General features: G+C 33.9%; 1 protein-coding gene across 4 annotated transcripts in view; it reads right to left on the minus strand.

The window, feature by feature from the left end:
• CREB1 (cAMP responsive element binding protein 1) overlaps nucleotides 1–21,026 on the minus strand; it is a 100,370-nt gene that overhangs the window by 72,076 nt on the left and 7,268 nt on the right. For all 4 annotated transcript variants that reach the window (XR_008913938.1, XM_007501848.3, XM_056807187.1 and 1 more), the window contains exon 2: nucleotides 498–619. Coding sequence is in view for 3 of the 4 variants with exons in the window: in XM_007501848.3 (XP_007501910.1) it covers nucleotides 498–611 (114 nt within the window). In the remaining variant the exon portion in view is untranslated. The remainder of the gene's footprint in view (nucleotides 1–497; nucleotides 620–21,026) is intronic.

Below are 21,026 nucleotides of genomic sequence, written 5' to 3' on the forward strand. Positions count from 1 at the left end.
GGGCTAATTGTCAGAGGCAGAATTTCAATCCAAATTTTCTTGATCCTATATCTAGTCTACTATCTATCATCTTATACTATTTTCTGTTTGTAGGTAAAAGACATGAAACTATTTTGAAAACTTACTCATTAGTCATTCTATCTTCTGGCTCATATACAAACAGTACTCCAGTGAAAAGAACACAGTGAAAAGAATAGTATTTTCTACTAAACAAACAAAACAATACTTCCTAAATCTTTGGAAAAAATAAATGTTTACAAATTATACCTCTGCAGATTTATTAAGCTATGTATAACAAATGGGTAGTTTTCATTTTTGTTATGTGAAAAGCATTTTATAACAAGTATCCTAATTTAAAGTCAAGATAATATTTAAAATTTCATCTCTCTCCATTCATTCTAGATGTCACTGTACTAAAGAAATTTCTTTTAATCCAAAACATCCATTTCCTTTTGCAAATTATACAATTTTAGAAAAACTCCAAAATTATCTTATACCTGTGCTAATGTTGCAATCTGTGGTTGTGTTTGTACAGCCATCTGTTGATTTTCTGCTTCCGTTACAGCTGCATCGCCACTCTGTTGGGTCTCTGCACCAGATTCCATGGTCATTTAGTTACCTATAATCACAGTGAAATATATTCTTAAATATTGATGTCTTTTTCATTATTTTATGAGCAGTTCCTGACTCATGATAGGGTTATATTCCAAAATGCATTTGTAAAACAGTTGTCTAAAATGATGAAGTGAAACTGTTAGTTGTGTTTGGGTTCCCAGCTCAAAAACGTACTTTATGAAATATGGCAATGGTAGTATTATCATTTCTAATTGTTGTTACATAAAATGGGTTTGGAGTTGGAACTGGGAAGTAGGGATGTTAGAAATATAATTTTCCTGCTAGTCCTAGACATTTGAAGGCAGTCTCTTTTACTGCATTTCCCATCTTAGAGCTGAAGTAGAGAAATAGGATGAGGTGTCAAGTCGAGAGTTTTGGTGTAGGAGGGCATCAAGAGACAGGAAGGGTAAGTAGCAAAGATCTCTTATAAAAGGTGGAAAGGGTCCAGAGACTCATATGACCATATACTGAATGACATGGCTAATGTCATTTTGGGGAAGGAGATAAATGTCTAAAAACAGTGATGATAGTGTGAGAAGGACCAGGATGAGGAAGTCAGAGATTAAAAGGGCTTGAGATGTCTAATCTACTATCTCCCAACAAATGTAGGACCCTGAACAGCTGACTGAATGATGAAACATGGTTTAACATTCTGCTGATGGGGAAAACTCAATAACAAGACCACTCATTTGTTTTTGTTTTTTTTGGACAGCTCTAATTATTGTAAAGTTTTTCTTATACCAAATAAAAAATATGTTTACTGAAACTTTCCCTCACTGAGCCACATTTTTTCTTCTATAGTTAACACAAAATAAATCTAATCTTTTTTTTCAAGTGAGAAGAAACATCTGAAGACAATTACTGTAGTCACTGTCTACTCCCTGGTCTTAGAACTGTTCCTCATATAACATTTAACAAATTCAATTTAATAATCAGCCATGTAACACTTTTAAGGCACTGTGCTAAAAGATAAAAAACAATGGTTCTTAGGCTGAAGGAACTAATAATCTAGTATATTATATAGTAGTTTTATAAATTTTTCCCTCATAAATCTGAAATGGAGTGTCTGAGAAAGTAAGTAACAGTTCTTCTGACTCCAAAGCTAGGGTTTTTCCAACTGCTATTACCCCACTGGCTACCCTTTCCTGAATACTGAAATAAGCACATTATTTTTTTTTTGTTATTGGTTAAAATGTAGCTCCTATAACTGATTATAATATTTATGATATATTTAGACTAGTGTGGAATTTAGTGGGACTATGAACTCCTTTGATCTGGACAGCACACTTTTGTTGATGTTACTTAACAAGTTACCAGGTTTTTGGGAAGCTTGTATAAGATCTTCAAGTTTTTCCTACAAGAATTGATATTAAACTATCTTTCACATCTCATACTTGCACAACTAACTTTTGGAACCCCCCACCCCAAAGATTTCATATATATCCTAATTAAGTAACATTTTATTGATTTCATCTTATCATTCTGGTCTTTTAAGAGAGCTTTCCAAATCTTGATTCTGAATTCTAACCTATTTTTTTTTAACTCTGTGTCACCTTCAAATTTGATAAGCATGGTTTATTTGCCTTTATTAAAATTTCCTATAGTATGAATGACAGGTATTTTCTCTAACCCATCTAACATTTCTCTATTTTATTGTTTCCCCTCTATTTTGGTAAATAAACTTCTAACTTGAGATATAATAATTTTGGTGACCACATTATTTCATATAATGTAAATTGGACCACTAAATTTAACCTTTACAATCTCTCATTGAAAAACCAAATTAAAAATTTTGGTAGGTTAGTAGCCCTAAATAGAAAAAAATGATTCTCAGTTCTGTTAGAAATAATCCTACATCTTTTATCTAACACTATACTGAGATAAAAGAATAAAGCTTCATAGCCAAAGTCTGCCTTTATAACTTGCTACATGCTAACAAATGCATATCTACATTGAAGACCACAAGGACAGACAAATCAATATATTTTCATATACATACTAGAAAAACAATGCAAATAAATAACTTCCTAATAATGAGTATATTTTATACACAATAATGGATAACATTACTAAAATATACTAATAAAAAGCACTAACTAAATCATTCCATTGCTCAAAAGACCAGTAGTGGCTCCCTATTGTCTCTACAATAAAAAAAAATTCCTCACCTAAATGTAACTCTGACCTATCTCCAGTTTCATTTCATATTATTTCAGTTCATTTACTCTGTGTTCTGGAGAAACTGGACTACTAGTTATTTTCCTGAGGCATCTTCTTAACTGAGAACTCTATCCACATTCACTAAGGTTACCAATCACAAATGTCCCCATCTCATTTCCTTCTCCAAATGTACTGACTTCTGCTTTTCTAAATCCTTTTGAAGCAAAGATGTCTATTATCATTGTTATTCAATGTTGTACTAGAAATGCTCACTACACAATAAGAACAGGAAAAGAAACTGAAGGAATTAGTAATGGTTACCACCTCTTTGTAGACAATATGATGGTATACCTAGAGAACCCTAGAGAATCAACCAAAAACCGAATAGAAATAATTAAAAACTTTAGCAAAGTCACAGGATATAAAATAAATCATCAGAATTTTTATTTACTATTAGCAAAATCTAACAGCAAGAGACAGAAAAGGAAATTCCATTCAAAATAACTCTAGACAAAATACCTGGGGTAACACCTACTAAAATAAATCCAGCAACTATCTGAACACAATTATAAAATGTTCTTCACATGAAATCAAACCTAAACAATTGGACAAACATTAATTACTCACAGATGGGTAGAGCCAATAGTGAAAAATGACAATCTTTCCTAAATTAATTCACTACAATACCAATCAAACTATTCCAAAATTATTTCATAGAACTAGAAAAAAACAACAACAGAAGAACAAAAGACCAAGAATATCAAATGAATTAAAGGGGAAAAAAAGGAAGGAAAAGAGGCCCGGCAATAACAGATATCAAACTATAGTATAAAGCAGTAATCATCAAAACAATCTGGTACAGGCTAAGAAATGTGGTGGATGTGTGGTGGTGTGTGGAGGATGAGAATAGATCAGATGTCCAAAGCAATTTAGTGTTTGATAAAGCCAAAGATCCAAGCTTTTGGGGAAAGAACTCACTATTTGACAAAAACTTCTGGGAAAACTGGAAAGCAGTATGGCAGATATTAGGCATGGACCACCATCTCATACACTATACCAAGATAAATTTAAAACAAATATTTGATCTAGAAATAAAGGGTAACACTAAAACAAGTCAGAGGAATGTGAAAAAGTTTACCTGTCAAACATATGAATAAGAAAACAATTTATGACCAAATAATACATAGAGAACATTACAAAAAATGAAATAGATCATTTTGATTATATTAAAGTTTTTTTTCACAAATAAAACCAATGCAATCAAGATTAGAAAGTAAACAACAAATTTAGGAAAAAAATTTTATAGCAAGTATTTCTGACAAAAGCCTTACTTCTCAAATTTAGAGAATGGAGTTACATTTATAAGAATATAACACATTTCCCAATCAAGAAATGTCAATGGATATGAACAGGCAGTCCTCAGATGAAGAGATTAAAATTATCCAGTCATAAGAACAAATGTTCCAAATCGTTGTTAATTAGAGAAATAGAAATTAAAACAAATGTATACCACCTTACATCTACCTGACTGGATAATAAGACCAAAACAGAAAATGATAAATTGTCGGAGATGTTATGAGAAAATTGGGACACTAATACACTGTTAGTGGAATTATTTACTGATACAACCATTATGGAGAGCAATATGGAACCAGGCTCAGAGGGCCACAAAACCATGCTTACCCTTTGACCCAGAAACACCACTACTAGGTCTATATCCCAAAGAGATCACAGATAGGGGAAAGGACCTACCTGTACCAAAATGTTTTTAGCAGCATTTTTTTTTGTAGTGGCAAAGAACTGGAAACTAAGCTCATCACTTGGGGTTTGGGTGAAGAGACTGTGGTACCTGGTTGTAATGGAATACTATTTTGCCAGAAGAAATGACAAACAGGCCAAGTTCAGAAAAATGTTGTCTTATATGAATTCATACAAAGTAAGCAGAACCAGGAGAACAATGTTTACAGAACAGAAACATAAAATGATCAATTGTGAAGGACTAAACCATTATCTGCAAAGCAAATCTCTAGAATAACCATAAGGGAGTCATGAAGAAAATGCTATCCATACATAGCCAAAGAAGGAACTATTGGAATCTGAGTACAGATCAAAACATGTCAGCTTCCAACATACATCCTTCATGATATGTATGATGTGTCTTCTATCATATTGGTATGATAATGAAAATATGTATTACATGAAAGTATGGATATAACCTATACCAGACTATTCACTGCCTCAGGGAGGAGGTTGAGAGGGAGAAAATCTGAGTTTTAAAACGACAAAAAACAATTGTCAAAAATCATTTCTATACCACCTCTGTAAACCTTAAAATTTCTTAGACTTATGAATGTTGGAAATTTCACCATTGGGAAATTTCATACTTGGAAAAAATTTCCTACTGACAGTAAGAACTCTATTGGAATGTGAAATCCCTTGGCATGGGAGGATCCTTCTCCTCCCTACTTAAGACTACTTTAGGACAGAAACCTTTTGCTAAACAATGGAAAGGGCTTTGACCTATGCTTAAGCATAGAACAGGAAGTTCTTTGAGTCATGATTGATTTTAGAATTGATACAATGGAGATACTTGGAATGACAGAACCAGGTCTTGGAAATTACGATCTCCACCCTACTCAGTCTAACAGGATTTAGGAAGGGCTGCAGCATAGATCAAGATTTAATTATTTGAGAATATGACCTACAACAGACATGTGCAAAGGAAACAGACCTCTGGGCGGTCCTGGGTTAAGCTAGAGCCACCATTGGCACAGGGGAGACATCAACAGTGATTGGTAGATGTGAGAACTGAGGGGAGGGGACTTAAAGATAGTGGGGTCTGAGGAGAGAAGGGGCAGGTTTTGCTCTGAGAGAAGGCTGGCTCTGAAGGAGGAGAGCTCCTGGAGAGGTCTTGAAGGAGGCTGTGGAAGGAGAACTCAGGAGGAGTCAGGAGGAGAATTCTCTGGAACATTTCTTGAAAGGAGGTCTCTTGAAGGTGGAGCCTGAGGTTGGCATGAGAAGCCTTACCTAGAGAGATCTTGGGTGAGTGATAAAACCAACTGACTGATTTATTCATTCTTATTCCTTTCTTACGTTCTCTCTTTTTCTATTGATTAATTAGTGTATTATAAATTAAATTTCTCTATAAAATCCAGTTGGCTTGGGCATATTCATAAATTGGGAATATATTCCCTGGCGACCATCTTATATTTATATAAAACCAAGACACAGTAGAAAACATATTTCAGCGGTCATAATTGATATATATATTTCCCTTGCTCCCAAACATTTTAATTATCACACCTCACACCTGGCAGATTGGCCAATATGACCGCAAAGGAAAATAATAAATGTTGGAGGGGATGTGGCAAAATTGGTACACTAATGTATTGCTTGTGGAGTTCTGATCCAACCTTTCTGGGGGCAATTTGGAACTATGCCCAAAGGGCTTTAAAAGAATGCCTGCCTTTTGACCCAGTCATACCACTGCTGGGTTTGTACCCAAAAGAGATAATAAGGAAAAAGACTTGTACAAAAATATTCATAGCCACGGTATGAATGTGGCAAAAAATTGGAAAATGAGGGGATGCCCTTCAATTGGGGAATAGCTGAACAAACTATGGTATCTGTTGGTGATGGAATACTATTATGTTCAAAGGAATAATGAACTGGAAAGACTTCCAGAAATTGATGCAGAGCAAAAGGAGCAGAACCAGGAGAATACTGTACCCAGAGGCACAATCGAATGTATTGGACTTCTCTACTAGCAGCAATGCAATGATCCAGGACAATTCTGAGGAACTTAGGAAAAAGAATTCTATCCACATCCAGAGAAAGGACTGGGGGATAGAAACACAGAAGAAAAACATATGATTGATCACCTGGTTTGATGGGGGTATGACTGGGGATGTTGACTTTAAATGATCACTCTATTGCAAATATGAATAACACTCAAAGGTTTTAAACAATGAGACATATATCACAGGGGAACTGTTTGTCAGCTCTGGGAAGGGGGGAAAAGAGGGGAAGGCATCATGAATCATGTAACCATGGAAAAATATTCTTTTTTTTTTAATTTTATAGTATTTTATTTGATCATTTCCATGCATTTTTCATTAAAGACAAAGATCATTTTCTTTTCCTCCCTCCCACCCCCCGTGGCCGACGCGTGATTCCACTGGTATCATATGTGTTCTTGACTTGAACCCATTGCCATGTTGTTAGTATTTGCATCAGAGTGTTCGCTCAGAGTCTTTCCTCTGTCATGTCCCCTCAGCCATTGTAGTCAGGCAGTTGCTTTTCCTTGGTGTTTCTACTCCCTCAGTTTGTCCTCTGCTTTTGGATAGTGTTTTTTTTCTCCTTGATCCCTGCAGATTGTGCAGGGACATTACACCGCCACTAATGGAGAAGTCCATTATATTCGATTATACCATAGTGTGTTTGTCTCTGTGTACAATGTTCTCCTGGTTCTGCTCCTCTCGCTCTGCATCACTTCCTGGAGGTCGTTCCAGTTCACATGGAATTCCTCCACTTCATTGTTCCTTTGAGCACAATAGTATTCCATCACCAACATATACCACAATTTGTTCAGCCATTCCCCAATTGATGGGCATCCCCTTATTTCGTGGAAAAATATTCTAAAGAAAAAAATTTTTTTTCTACATGTAACTGAAAGACAGATCTTTATGGCACCATTTTCTCTGTAAATTTTTCCAATCCGAACCACCATGTCAACAGTAAGTTCTCCTAAAACTTTTCTCTCTTCTGATAGCTATCATAGTGCCTTGCAGAATAGGTGCTTAATAATTAGTTTAATGTAACAACATAAAAAAATTTAAATGCTGATTATGTTTTATCTGACACATAGTAGGTGCTTAATAAATGTTGATTGTTTTTATAATGAAGATTTAGTAGACTAAGAATTATAACAAATACATATAAGAAAAAAGAGCTATTCTCCAGTAGACTATGATTATAGGATAATAAAAAAGAAAATTCTCAGAAGAAAATGAAGCTATCAGCATCCCAAGGGAAAAATACCTCAAAGTACTAATAAGAGAAATGCAAATTAAAATAACCAAGGAACACGGTAATCATAACTGTGAATGAGATGAATTCACTCACAAAATGGAAACAGACTGCAGAATGAATTAGAAACCAGAATTCCACAATATGTTGTTTACAAGAAACACTAGAAAGAGAAAAATACACTGAGTTAAATAATGGGCTGGAGCAGAATCTATTATGCTTTAGCAGAGGGGGAAAAAAGGGAGGGGCGACATTCATGATCTCAGACAAAGCAAAAATAGATCTAGTTAAAAGATATAATTAGGGAAACCTACATTTGGATAAAAGGTACCACAGACAAAGCAATAACAATACTAAAAGTAGATGCACCAAATGGCAGAGTATTCAAATTCTTAAAGGCACAAACCAAACCAATGTATCCAGAATTAAAAGGAAAGCAGAAAACTGGGACAAAAAATTATAGCAAGTTCTGATAAAGGTCTTATTTTTCAAACATATCAGGAAAAAGGAGCCAAATTTATAAAAATAAGAGCCATTTCTCAACTGATAGTGAAAGGATATGAACAGGCGGTTTTCAGAAGAAGAAATCAAAACTATGTAGTTGTGAAAAAAAATGCTTGAAATCATTGTTTAGAAATGCAAATTAAATTTGTTATTGATTTTTTTAAAACCCTTACTTTCAATACTGTGAATTAGAATTAGGCAGAAGAGTGATAAGGGCCAGACTATGGAGGTTAAGTGACTTGACCAGGGTCACCCAGCTAGGAAGTGTCTTGAGATCACATTTGAACCCAGGATCTCTGGACCTAGCTCTCAATCCACTGAGCTACCTACCTGACCCCTCTTGATATCATTTAACAGACCTGCCTTTCCAAAAGGAAGGTACAGTCTTAAAGATCAGGTTTTTTATTTGTTGAAAGGTCATAAACATTTATTAAAAATAAAATGGTTTTTAAAACTATATTCCAAACATTACACATCAGCAAATACAAAAATTCCAACATACAAAGGATTATATTTGAAATATCAAATCTCTATCGAATACAGTTTTTTAAAAAGTATATGAAAGAGGCATTTAGGTGGCACCATCGATAGAAAGCCAGGCCAAGAGATGGGGGAAAGTCCTGGGTTCAAATCTGGCCTCAGACACTTCCTAGCTGTGTGACCCTGGGCAAGTCACTTGACCCCTATTGCCTTGCTCTTACCACTCTTCTGCCTTAGAACCAATACAAAGTATTGATTCTAAGACAGAAGGTAAGGGTTTTTTAAAAAAAATGATATCAAGGAAGAGAGCTGAAGGACAGGAAATTCTATATGTAGTTTAGGAGAAGGTTCATCTCTGACTTTCTTAAATCACCAGAAGAGAATGAGTAGCATAATACAAAAAGAAATTGGTTAGTTGAGGTGTCTAAATAATCAAACTGAATAAGGAATTTTTCTTATCAAATTAAACAAAGGTTTAATGAAAAATTGTTATTTGGTAGTTGGAAGTGTCATTACTTTGTGATTTCTCTCATGTTGGGAGGCAATAATGGTATAGGCTAACCATGCTGGTCTTTAGAATCAGGAAGACTTCCTTAGTTCAATTTCTACCTCACTATGTGACAAAATGCAAAACACTTAACTACCATGAGTTTTGACTATCTCATATGTAAAATTGAAATACTTGTTAATACCTACCTCAGAGAGTTACTGTAAAGCTCAGATTAGATAATGCATTTAAAATACTTTACAAACATTTAAATTGTTTTATTGATTTGGTAATTATTTAGTAACAAACTAAAACTATTAATTATTTATAATGCAATAATGTTTTCCTGAATCTGGGAGCAGATCATTAGGAATGCCTCAAAAACTCTTAAATTAAAATGAAAATATCCTAGGTATGTTCTGAAGTTTTGCTTTCTTACCAAGTGAAACCTGGCTTTTCCCCTAAAGACACTATCTCATCTCCAATGCTAGCCATTGCTAATCTCATTCGCCACCTTCCTACCCAATTCCACTGAACTCACATTCAGGAGTTCCTACCATATTTCTAGCCTCAAATGCCAACTGGAGACCCTTGTCCTATCAACATCAATCAATAATTAACTTAAAATTTAAGTTCATGTTATCCTTGTTGTTGATCTATCATCTATTAAACTCAGAGTTAGTTAGCTTCTCACCTTAATGACTTCACCTAGAAATAGTCTTCTCTTTCTTCAGCATCTAGCATAATTAGGTTCCAGTCAGTTTGACAGTTCCTTTGTTAGTTTACCTTCCTCTTCTCAAGGGACCTATGTTCTCAGTCATCATTTTTAATTCTCTTCTACAATCTCCCCCTCAGAAAAACTCTCCCAAAATCCCATAGCTTCCAATCACTTCTAAAGAAAGATCTAATCAGCTTCATCTATTTCCTAAACTTCACATGTCTAAAACTAAAATAATTTTTCCCCCTCAAACTGTCCTACTTCTACCACTCTATATCTGTTTAAGGAACAGCATTCTCCTAGTCACCCTGATTGAAACCTCCACTATCTTTTCCCCTTCTCTTTTCCACCTTATGCCAATTTCCAAGTCTTTCTGATTCTATGTCCATTATCTCTTATAAGAGATATTCTTCCAACTTAGTTCGGTTTCTGATCCCTTTTGTCTAATCTCTTGAAATAAGTTTTAAGGTAATTCTGATATATGACACAAAATTGTGACACAATAAGAAAAAAGATTTTATTATCATTATTATATATTATAATTATTATATTATTTTTAAATTATAATTATATTTATATTATTATTATGATTATTAAACCCATGATGCTATAAAGCCACTTCTCTTCTCATCTCTCACAAAGCTTAAAAAAATTATTTTGAATGAATATATATCTGAATGTCTGACCATCTGACTCTCTTATTCAGAATTTATAATTTCCTTATTATATGATCAAAGAATTCAGGATATCATGTTAAACAGCACTAGGGTCTGAAATGGAATCCTAGCTGACAGAGTTGCTATTATTATTGAAACATCTTTTAAAATATTGACATACTACTTAATTTCCTTTACTCCAAATGCTTTTGGCTTTCATTTTAATCTTAAAAAGAATTCAGCGACAGATGAAAAAACATTAAATGTTGAGATCACCATTTGAGGTTTTAAATGAATTTAAATAATCCTGCCTAGAGAGAAATGTCTGGCAGCACTATCAGCTTTTAATATGTATATTAGCTATATTTCAGACAAACTAGTCCCAGGGCCATCTTGGACATCCTTATGAAATTGTCAATGCTTTTAGGCAAATGTGGGGAAAGCTAAGGCTAAGTAGGAAAAGAAAAACAGGTGCGGTATAAGAGTGCAGAATCTAGAGTAAAAAATTTGAGGTTTGAATCTATATGACTTTAGATGTAAATTTCTCTAAGCTTGAACTTATCAAAGGGATTGGATCAGACCATAATATTTTGATAAATATTTCAATAATAGACCTCAGCCACTCACTGTGTGGCCCTGGACTCACTTAACTTCTGTTTGCTTCAGTTTTCTTTGTAAAAAATAGAAATGATAAAAGAATTTATCTACCAGAGTTGTTGTGAAGGTCAAATAGGATGATTATGAAGTACTTAGCATAATGTCTGTCACATAGTAAGCTCTATATAAATGTTAGTTATTGATTGCTTTTGTAATCCAACACTATTCTGAAGAGTTCACAAGCTTCATCAGACTCCTAAAAGAGTCTATGATATAAAAAGGGTTAAGAACTCATTGATGTCTTATATCCCCCCTTCCAAACTCTAATTCTACTGAGGCAATCTTAGTATTCATCTAGTAATAAAACCCACTCACTATCTAAGATCACAAAACTGGAAAATAATTGAGATATAATTCAACCTTAGATGCTCTTTCCAAAAAGAAGGATAATTTCCTAAATCTGTAAATTAAGTCAACTGGATGAAATGACTCCTAAGAATCATTCAAACTTTCAATCTATAATATTATAAAACAAAATTCAGAATCAACACAATTTCAGATGAAGTTCAGAGGCCTTCTAGGTCTAATCCAGATTTGAGAGAGAACTCCCACTACAACACAATGAAGAAATGATAAAAATAGCTTTTATTTGAAGACTTCAATAAAGGTAGCCTTTATTCCTAAAGCAATTCGTTTAGCTATAGCAAACTTAAATTTGTCTATTTAGAACTTCCACCCTAGTTCAGACTTGAAAAACTAAACAGAAAAGTCTCTTTTCTATATATTCCTTTAAAACAAATAGATATCTTTCCTAAGCCTTCAACCAATCCTTATATAGCATGAACTTGAGGCTAGGCTACCAGTATTATTACTGCCTATAATTACTGCCATATAGTGCAGCCATTCTCTCCTATTAGATTAAAATTCTCTTGTGAGGAGGGATGAAACAGTTTTTCAGGATCTACCATAGTATATTGTATATAGTAAATGTCTAATAAATACTGCATTGAATTTTCAACATAACCATTCTCAAGATGTTGCAACTTTCCCTCACAAAAAGAAAAAAAGGCCCACATCTATAATAAGATATATACTTATAGAATATAAACATCTGTAACAATAGAACAAATTCTATGAAATAATATAGGGAAAAAACTTTCAGATAAATTCAGAATGACACAATATACCAATATTTACTCAAAATAAGCCACAAAACCCCTCAAACACTTGGTACCAGAAACTCTGGCATCATTATCATTTACTTTATCCTACTTTCAGGTTTCTGATGTGAGGTAATAATCCTAGAAGAAACAGCAACAATCATTTTAAAATTTTATAATTGGTTACTATGTATCAGATACCACTGATAATAGTTGTATTATGATGTGAAGATCTATGAAACTTTTAAAATTTGGTCACATCCTCAAAAAGATATGGAACGACTGGTGTCAGGGAAGTAACATTGGACCTGGAGTTATTAGACCTCAGTTTGTCTTCTGACATTATTAATTAGCTTTTATAACCTTGGATAAATCCTATGACCTTTCTGGGCCTCAGGTTACTCAACTCTAAGAACTGTAACATTCTATGAGAAACCAGAACACCAATTTTAAGTAAACTTAAATACTAAATTAATTTACTACAGTTTTCTACTCACTCCTGAGAGAGTAGATGTAAAGGGATTTACAAATTTCTGAATGTGTTGCCAGCATTTAATATGCAAAATAAAAGTTTGTGCAGAACAAAACTAACCTAAATGTTTATTGAGGTAAAGCTAAAGTTCTCCTAAGGGGTCTTTAGTGTACTATAGTGGTGCTTGCATGTAAAGTAATTATTGTGGGAGAATAGAAAATTGAACAGTTCAGTCAATAGGATTCATATGAAGCAACTACTAAGCTTACAAGGTTGTATGCCAAACACCATGGAAATAAATAGACTTGCTCAGTTAGTTTATGATCTAATTGGGAAGATAAACCATACTAAGAACAAGACATAATTTATTAGCTTGTATTGTTAAATGCCCTATAAAATTCAGGCAAAGTAAGTGCTATAAGGGTTCATAATAGACAAAAATCACTCCTGGTTTCAGTGGTAAGGGAACACACTTCACATACATAGGTGGAATTTGAGCTAGACTTTGAAAGAGCTAGGATTTCTCTAGAGAAGAGACAGTATAGTTAAGAGGAAAAAACCAGTAGAGGGAGTTAGATCTATGTTCAAATCCCTACTCTTGACACTTAGCAGCTGGGTCATCTAGAGCAAATCATTTCACCCTTTTTAGGCTGTTTCCTACTATGAAATGGGGGAAATAGTTATGATATTTCATATTGTAAGGAAACCATAAATCTTAAAGTACTATATAAAAATGGGAGTTATGCTTATGTTTGAGTGGAACAGAGGGGGAAGGGGAGAGAAACACTGCAGGAATTAGAAAAACAGTATTCCTATAGAGTATGGAGTTGGGAAAACAAGGCCTTTTTCTCATTGTAGTAGACATCTGACTAGATGGTGAAGCTATGGAAAAGAAATTTGATATTCTGTATAATGGAGTAGCTAGAAAAACCTGCTAATAGCAGCAATAATGACAAAATGATGAGACAGCAACCATTTGAATCTAAGTCTGGGGGCTGCTGTTCCTTAGACTATATATGACAAGTTCAGAGGATAGGGGGCTTTACTTAATTCTGTAAATCCCATAGGACACAGCACTTAATAGGCATTAACTGCTGAATAAAGTATTAAGAATAGAGCAGGGGAAAATCTGGAGAGCAAGGAATATTTTCTCCTTTGAACTTCCAACATTTTCATTATTTTATCAATGTTATATTCATTCTAGCTACCCATTAGTTAGTAAATGAAAGCTTTCTGCTCATGAAATATTGATACACAAAGACTTTGAAGGATTAAATATATCTGAATTGCCACAAATTTTTTTATAAATTTTTGTGAATTTGAAGTTTAAGTACTTTAAATCAAATTGTGACCAAGCAAAACTTGTAATACTTCATATTTTGTTTCAAAAGCTATTAAAAGAAGAAATATGCTGTATGACTCAGTATTTTTAGTTTTAAGATCACGAACAAATCAGGGACATTCAGTTAAGTTCTACTTCAAGGACCCCCCACACTATTCTCTAAAAATCCAAGTACATGAAAAACAGTTCTCTCCAGGATAGTATACCTACGTGATTATAACTAATGAATTATAATCTTGGGGGAAAGACTTAAATTAAATGTGTTCAAAAAGATCTCTGGTTTTTTCCTGTGCTTATTTTGTGGCTATTTTCCTTCAGCTAACCACCTAACCATTTCTAATTTAGAAATACTGATCATTTACCAATTTAGCAAAATTGAAGGGCATGATTTCAATACTAATATGTTAGTTGTATTCTAGGACCTTGATGCTATCACCATCCATTATTCCAAAAGTCAGATGGAACAGCAGGTTCAAGTCCTGCAAATATATAGTCAAGATATAGTAAACTAACATATTTAAATTTAAGGTTTGGTTTCTGTATATACAGTATGCCATATAGACTAGAGGAACATATTGGAGGCACTTTGATCAACAACTAGAATAAAACTGGCCTTTTCATCAAGATAAACTCACTTTTGATGCTTATAGCAAGATCTGCTATGGGAGTATGTTCAGGTCTCCACTTAAGACTAAATTCACAAAACCCACGATATCTCCTTCCCAAAGTCAAGTCTGGGATAAAGTAAAGAAAGATAAAGCAATGAATGCTATGGGGGGAAATTGTGAATAAGATAGATCACAAAGCAACTTCAGTATGTGGAAGGGGTGAAAAAGGCAAGATTCACAATGACTCTAGAGAAGACTGTATTAAATTGATTTCTTACCAATTATTTATGCTAATGATTGGCTTAAAAAAAAAAAAGCAAAAAGCCTGATCCCACTTGTAATTGTTTATAGCATAAAATGATCACCTAAAAATTGAAATGTTTTTGATATTTGCCTTGATAAAATACCAAGAATTTTTTGAATAGTGTATTTTATGACATATTTGGGTCTTTAAATTGTCACCAGGATTGTACAATTTTGTGTTGAATTAATATGATTTTTATTATATTCTGAAGCCTAGAATATTTTCCAAAGGAAATATATTCCAAAGGTATTGTGTAAAACATGGTGTTCTGTGGCAAGAAAATCAATTAGATTGGGAATCAAGAGCTTTAGATTTGAATTAGAACTTTGCCATAAACCAATTGGATAACCTTGGGTAAAGCTCTTTTCCTTACCTTTCTTGGGATTTGCTTCGATACCTGTAAAATGAAGAGAATTGACGATATGATCTCTGAAATCCTTTCCAACTTTGGGATATAATAAATTTTCATGGCTATTTTTTATCCTATATAACAAAGTAAAACTGAAATGTCCTTTTTGCAAAAGAAATTTCACTGCCTTGTTCTAATTTCCTGATGAAAAAAATGAAAATGTCAGTTATTTTTTCTATTTACTTCTCCAGCTTCCTTTAGAAAGAAGTGAAATTGTTTGCATACACACACAAAAATTTACTAAGTAATCGAAAAAACCTAAGTGGTGGAATGTTTCATAGATCTGAGAAAGCAACTTTTCTTTTTTCTTTGGGGTGGGGTGAGGGAGATGTTATCACTTGCTTTTTGAAGTTCCCTCCCCCCACCTTTCATTCCTTTTGCTTCTAATATTGATCAACCCATCCCATCTTATTCCATCTTTTGTCCTTTCCTTTAAGTTGGGTATAACATTTCATATTTCACTAAGAAAAGGGATCACTAATCAATAATGTACCACCAAATCCTCATTCTTTTCTCCTTCAATCTCTGATGATTGCCTGATCTGCTGGTTCCTTCCATGTCATCTACAAAAGGGATGAATCTTTGTATCATCCTTAGTAGACCCTACCATTCCCTTCTAATGATCTTATTTCTCCTATATCATAGCCAATTTCCCCCCTCCCCCCTACTTCCTTTCCTCTCACTTACTTCTCAACCCATGACAATCTGGCTTCTGACCTTGTTTACTCAACTGAAACTGCTTTCAAGATTACCAATGGTCCTTTGATTGTTAAATCAGATGGCCTTTTCTCAGTCCTCATCCTTTGGTTCCTCAACAGCATTTGAAACTAATGACTACTCTCTCTTGCACACGCTCCTCCTACATTTTTGCTTGATTCTCTTCTTATTTATCTGACTGATTACTCCTCAGTGTCTCTGTTGGCTCATGGTCCATATCATAGCCCTTAACTGTGGGCATATACCTGCCAGGGTATGTCTAAGACCTCTTCTATTCATTCATTTGGTTGTTCTGACAGTTTCTATGATTACTATCTTTATGTAGTTATTTCCTAAATCTATACATCCAGCTCTATTCTCTTCTGGGCATTATTTGCACAGATAACACTGAAAATACTATTGCATATTTCAAATTGGATGTCCCATACATATTTCAAGCTCCAAGTTTCAAACACGGAAACATTAGCTTTCTCCAGAACCCACCATTGTCTGAATTCCTTATTTCTGTCATTCTTTCATTCTCCTCATTTCACTCAATATTGTCCTCAAACCCATGACTCTCACTCCATATAGCTCATTGGCTCATTGGTTGCCCATCTTGTAATATCTGTCTTCACAATCTCTCTAGCAACTGTGTTCCTACAGGTACACCACAGGTTCAGGCCCTCATCACCTCTTACCTGAACCACTATAATAACTAATTAGCCTCCTTACTTTCAAATCTCTCCCTTTGCCAATTCATTTTTCAACTTATCTATCCACTTTCCCACAAGTTCAGGAGTGACTATGCTACTCCCCTACTCAGTAAACTCCAATGGCTCCCTAATTGCCTTTATGTTCAAATAGAAGCACCTCTGCTTAGCTTTTAAAGCCCTTTCAACTTGGCCTCAATCTATCTTATTCATTATTTCCCATCTTGCAATCTAGCTAAATTGGCCTTCTTGTTCCTCACACATGACACTCTATAGTTTGAGTCTCTGTATTGGCTGTCGCCTATAACTGAAATGTATTCTTTGTCCACTTTTGCCTCTGAATGCTAAACTCTGCTTAAGTGCCACCTTCTACCTAAAGCCTTTTATAAGTCTTTTTGTTACTAGTGTACTCCCTCATGTGTTAATTTTATATATTTTAATTATCTTGATAGAATGCTTCTTGATAACAGGGATTATGCCATTTTTATCTTTGTATCATAGTTGATATTTATCAATAATATGATAATTTACAAGGAATGTTCATTTTAATCAGTCTTTGTAAAATAATTTGAACTTTATGAACATATAGAATACAAAATTGGACAAATGATTATAAAAAATAATGAAGATGGGTACCTATGAACTTTAGCTATGGCTCCTAAATATAGAAGAGAATCTAGTTTCATTTTGTCATCTAGATGTCCAATATTTTTTAGTGGATTCTGAAAGGAGGTAAAGTACATAAAAAAAAACCCATGTTACATGCATACTAAATAGCAAGTATAGCTACTTTTAGAAAAGCAACTTCTATATCCACAAAAAAGTATAGTTTTCTTCAAATTAAGAATTACTAGCTCTAGCAAAATTAATAATTAATCCATCAAAAAAGTACTACTGGACTTAAGTAGTTATAGAATTACTATACTACATAGACCAAAAACCAATAAATTTGTTCCATGGGATTTAATAGCAAACTTTAGAATTTAGTTTTGGAAAAAAAAAGATACTTTTCCCCTTAGTTTCTTACAAAATGGTTCTAGAAAAATGAAAAAGAATATTGGTTTCCTTGAGAAGCAATGCAAAAACCCCAGAATTGAAATAATCAAGAGCTCTGAGATTAAACTAGCTGTCTTTCTGGACAAGTCATCTAGGCCTGTCTTCTCATCACCAAAATGAGGGGAATTGAACTAAATTGCCTAAAAGGTGTCACCTCACTTTATTAATCTATCACAGGTATGGCATAATACTTTCTTTTATTAATGTAAAATGTTCCACAATTTAAAAAAGTATATTCATACATATTTTCTTACCACAGAATCATTCTTTTCTTACATATGAAGTAATGGAGGCTCAAAAAGATGAGAGACTTGAATAGTTAGAAAGTGATGTAGCTAGGAGAGAAATCAGTTGAAACTGCCAAGTGTTCTTTTTACTCTGTCAGTGGTCCTATTAACATAAACACACTGTCTCATTCATAGCTTATGAGGTAAGTAGGATATGCCTTATTACTTCCATTTTAAAGGTAAGAAAACAGCAATTGGTCAGTGACTTGTGTAAACTCAAAGCAATTTGTGCTATAGTCAAAACTAATTATCCAGGGGTCTCACCTGGCTATAGAGGTTTTTGTATTGCCTCCAATTAGAGTGAATATTATTAAGTTTATTTTACCTTAGTGTTATCTTAATAGAATTAGCTGGGCTTTTTTAAGTGCATGCTGAACAGAAAGAGGAAGTAATCCAAGATCATAACAACTGGGGGTGGGGGGCAGAATCAATTTAAAAGAGAATTGGTCCTAGATAACCCATAAAATTAATTAACCCCTTTTCCTACATGTTGTTTATTGCTAATAAAAATGGAGAGTGGTGGTAGGATGGGGAGATGTTTTGGAGAAATTAAGTCTAAAAAAAGTTGGGAGTATAAAAACATTGTCAAATAATCTATATTCTTGACTTCATCAGGAAACTGAGGATTCTTGCTTTTAACCTACAGAGGGTCCTGGTAGCTTAACTTTCATTACTTTATTAATCATTATGTTTTCATATTTCAGAGGCAAAGATAAGGCTAACAATGAAACATTTGAGCTACCGGAAATGTGAAATAGAGAACATTTCTATTCAAGCAGAGAAAGCTTATGTTTTGAATTTCATGTCATAAAAGGTGTGATATTTTTCTAAATTGATCAAAATGAAGCTTAAAAATATATGGATAATATGGCAAGTACATCAAATTGTTGAAGTTAAAAAACTGTTTAATCCAGTTTTATGATTTCAATCTGAAATTTAAATACATGTCTCCATTATTCAAGGCATATTACTGACCTGACTTACCAATGACACACTAAAGATTATGGAAGTGTTTTTACATATAGGTGACAACAATTTGCCAGCTCAAAGCATTTTTTAAACTAGTCTATAGGAATATGGGTATAATAAAATAAATGAAATTAAACTTAAAAAAATTATCCTTTAATAGTTATTCTGACCAAACAATTTATAAAATCAGAATAACTTTAGGCATTTTTGGTATTATTAGTAAAAATATATTAACTTTTATTAAACAGTATAATTTCACAGAAAACATACTCTAGACTTGTTTCTTGACTTTTAAAAATCCACCAGGCAACAATGCAGCATAGCAACAAACAGCAGACAGAATACCAAATTGGAGTTCTAAGCTCCACTAGCTGTCACTGTAAGTCACTTTATGGTTCATTATCTTAATAACTTAGAACTCTACAGATCCTCTTCCCAGGTTTAAATTCTGTATGCTGGTCTTTAAAATGGGGATAATAGTGTTTGTATTGGTCTTGTGTATACATTTTTCATATACATATTTACATACCCATTGTCTCTACTATTTCCCCTTGAGGGGGAAAAATCCCTCACAAAACCATTTTCACCATCATTTTATCCCTAGCATTTAGCACAGTATGCCTGGCACTTAGTAGGCACTTAAATGCTTGCTGAGTGTTACTTCATGCAATTTTTGTAAAGAAAATATTTTTTAAGCTACCCAGCAATATATAAAAGTGAATTGACATCATAAGTTCTATGGTAGCATATACCTTACAAGTTTCATGAGAGTATATAAGAATGATAAAATTATATAACTGGGATTTGAATTCAGGTCCTCTGACTCCAAACAATTTCTCTTTCCACTGTACCAAGTAGAAGGCTTAGTCTGTAGTGGGCAGAATTCAGAAGACTGGCTTAAGAGTCAATAAAATGGCAACAATCCCAAAAGCTTTGTCATTAAAACAGGCTTTCTCTCTAAAACATTTTTATTCCCTATCCAATCAACTATAAATGTCTCTTTCTATAGGAAGATATGCATAGACTGATACATGTGGTAAAACCTGCACAACTGTAATAATTAAGCACCTATGTGTGTGCCAGGCACTGTGTATACAAAGACAAAAATGAAATAGTTCTTATACTCAAGAAGCTTACATCTTATTATACATATAATGCAAATAAAAACATTTTAACTGTTATTGCCAGTCTTGGCACCAAAAAAACAGATGCTAAAATGTTAAGACGACTTGTCAGGGGTCTATGTAATTTGCATCCGTGTGGTTCCATGTGAAGTCTTTTGTCTCCAATTGGCTGGAAGTGCAGGGGTTAGACAGGCCTGAAACTACTTTGGCACTTTGACCTGGACCCATCCCAGATTGGCCAAGTCCCACCAAAGCTCAACAGATCCATCAGCTTGAGTTTCAGTGACAGAAAGGATTATAGGCATACACCATCAGGCATGCATTCTATGTAATGTGTAATGATGTACCAGCAGTCAGTGTCACTAATGCTCGATCTTACTTTTTTTACTTTAGAAGGGTGGTATCTACGTAGATGGCCTCCTCAAGGAATTTAGCCCTGAAGGACAAGCAATTACGATGATCATTAGCAGGAATAGAAGGATCAAGTGAGGATTTTCTAAGAATGGGGTAGATAAGGACATGTTTGTAGGTAGTAAAGAAGGATTCAGACAAACGAGAGATGGAAAATAAATGTGAGAGTGGATGGGAATAAGCTGGTGGAGAAAGGGGTTTGGATGAGGACCTATATCTCTTGAGAGGTG

Source organism: Monodelphis domestica, chromosome 8 (assembly GCF_027887165.1).
Source record: "Monodelphis domestica isolate mMonDom1 chromosome 8, mMonDom1.pri, whole genome shotgun sequence".
Taxonomy (NCBI): domain Eukaryota; kingdom Metazoa; phylum Chordata; class Mammalia; order Didelphimorphia; family Didelphidae; genus Monodelphis; species Monodelphis domestica.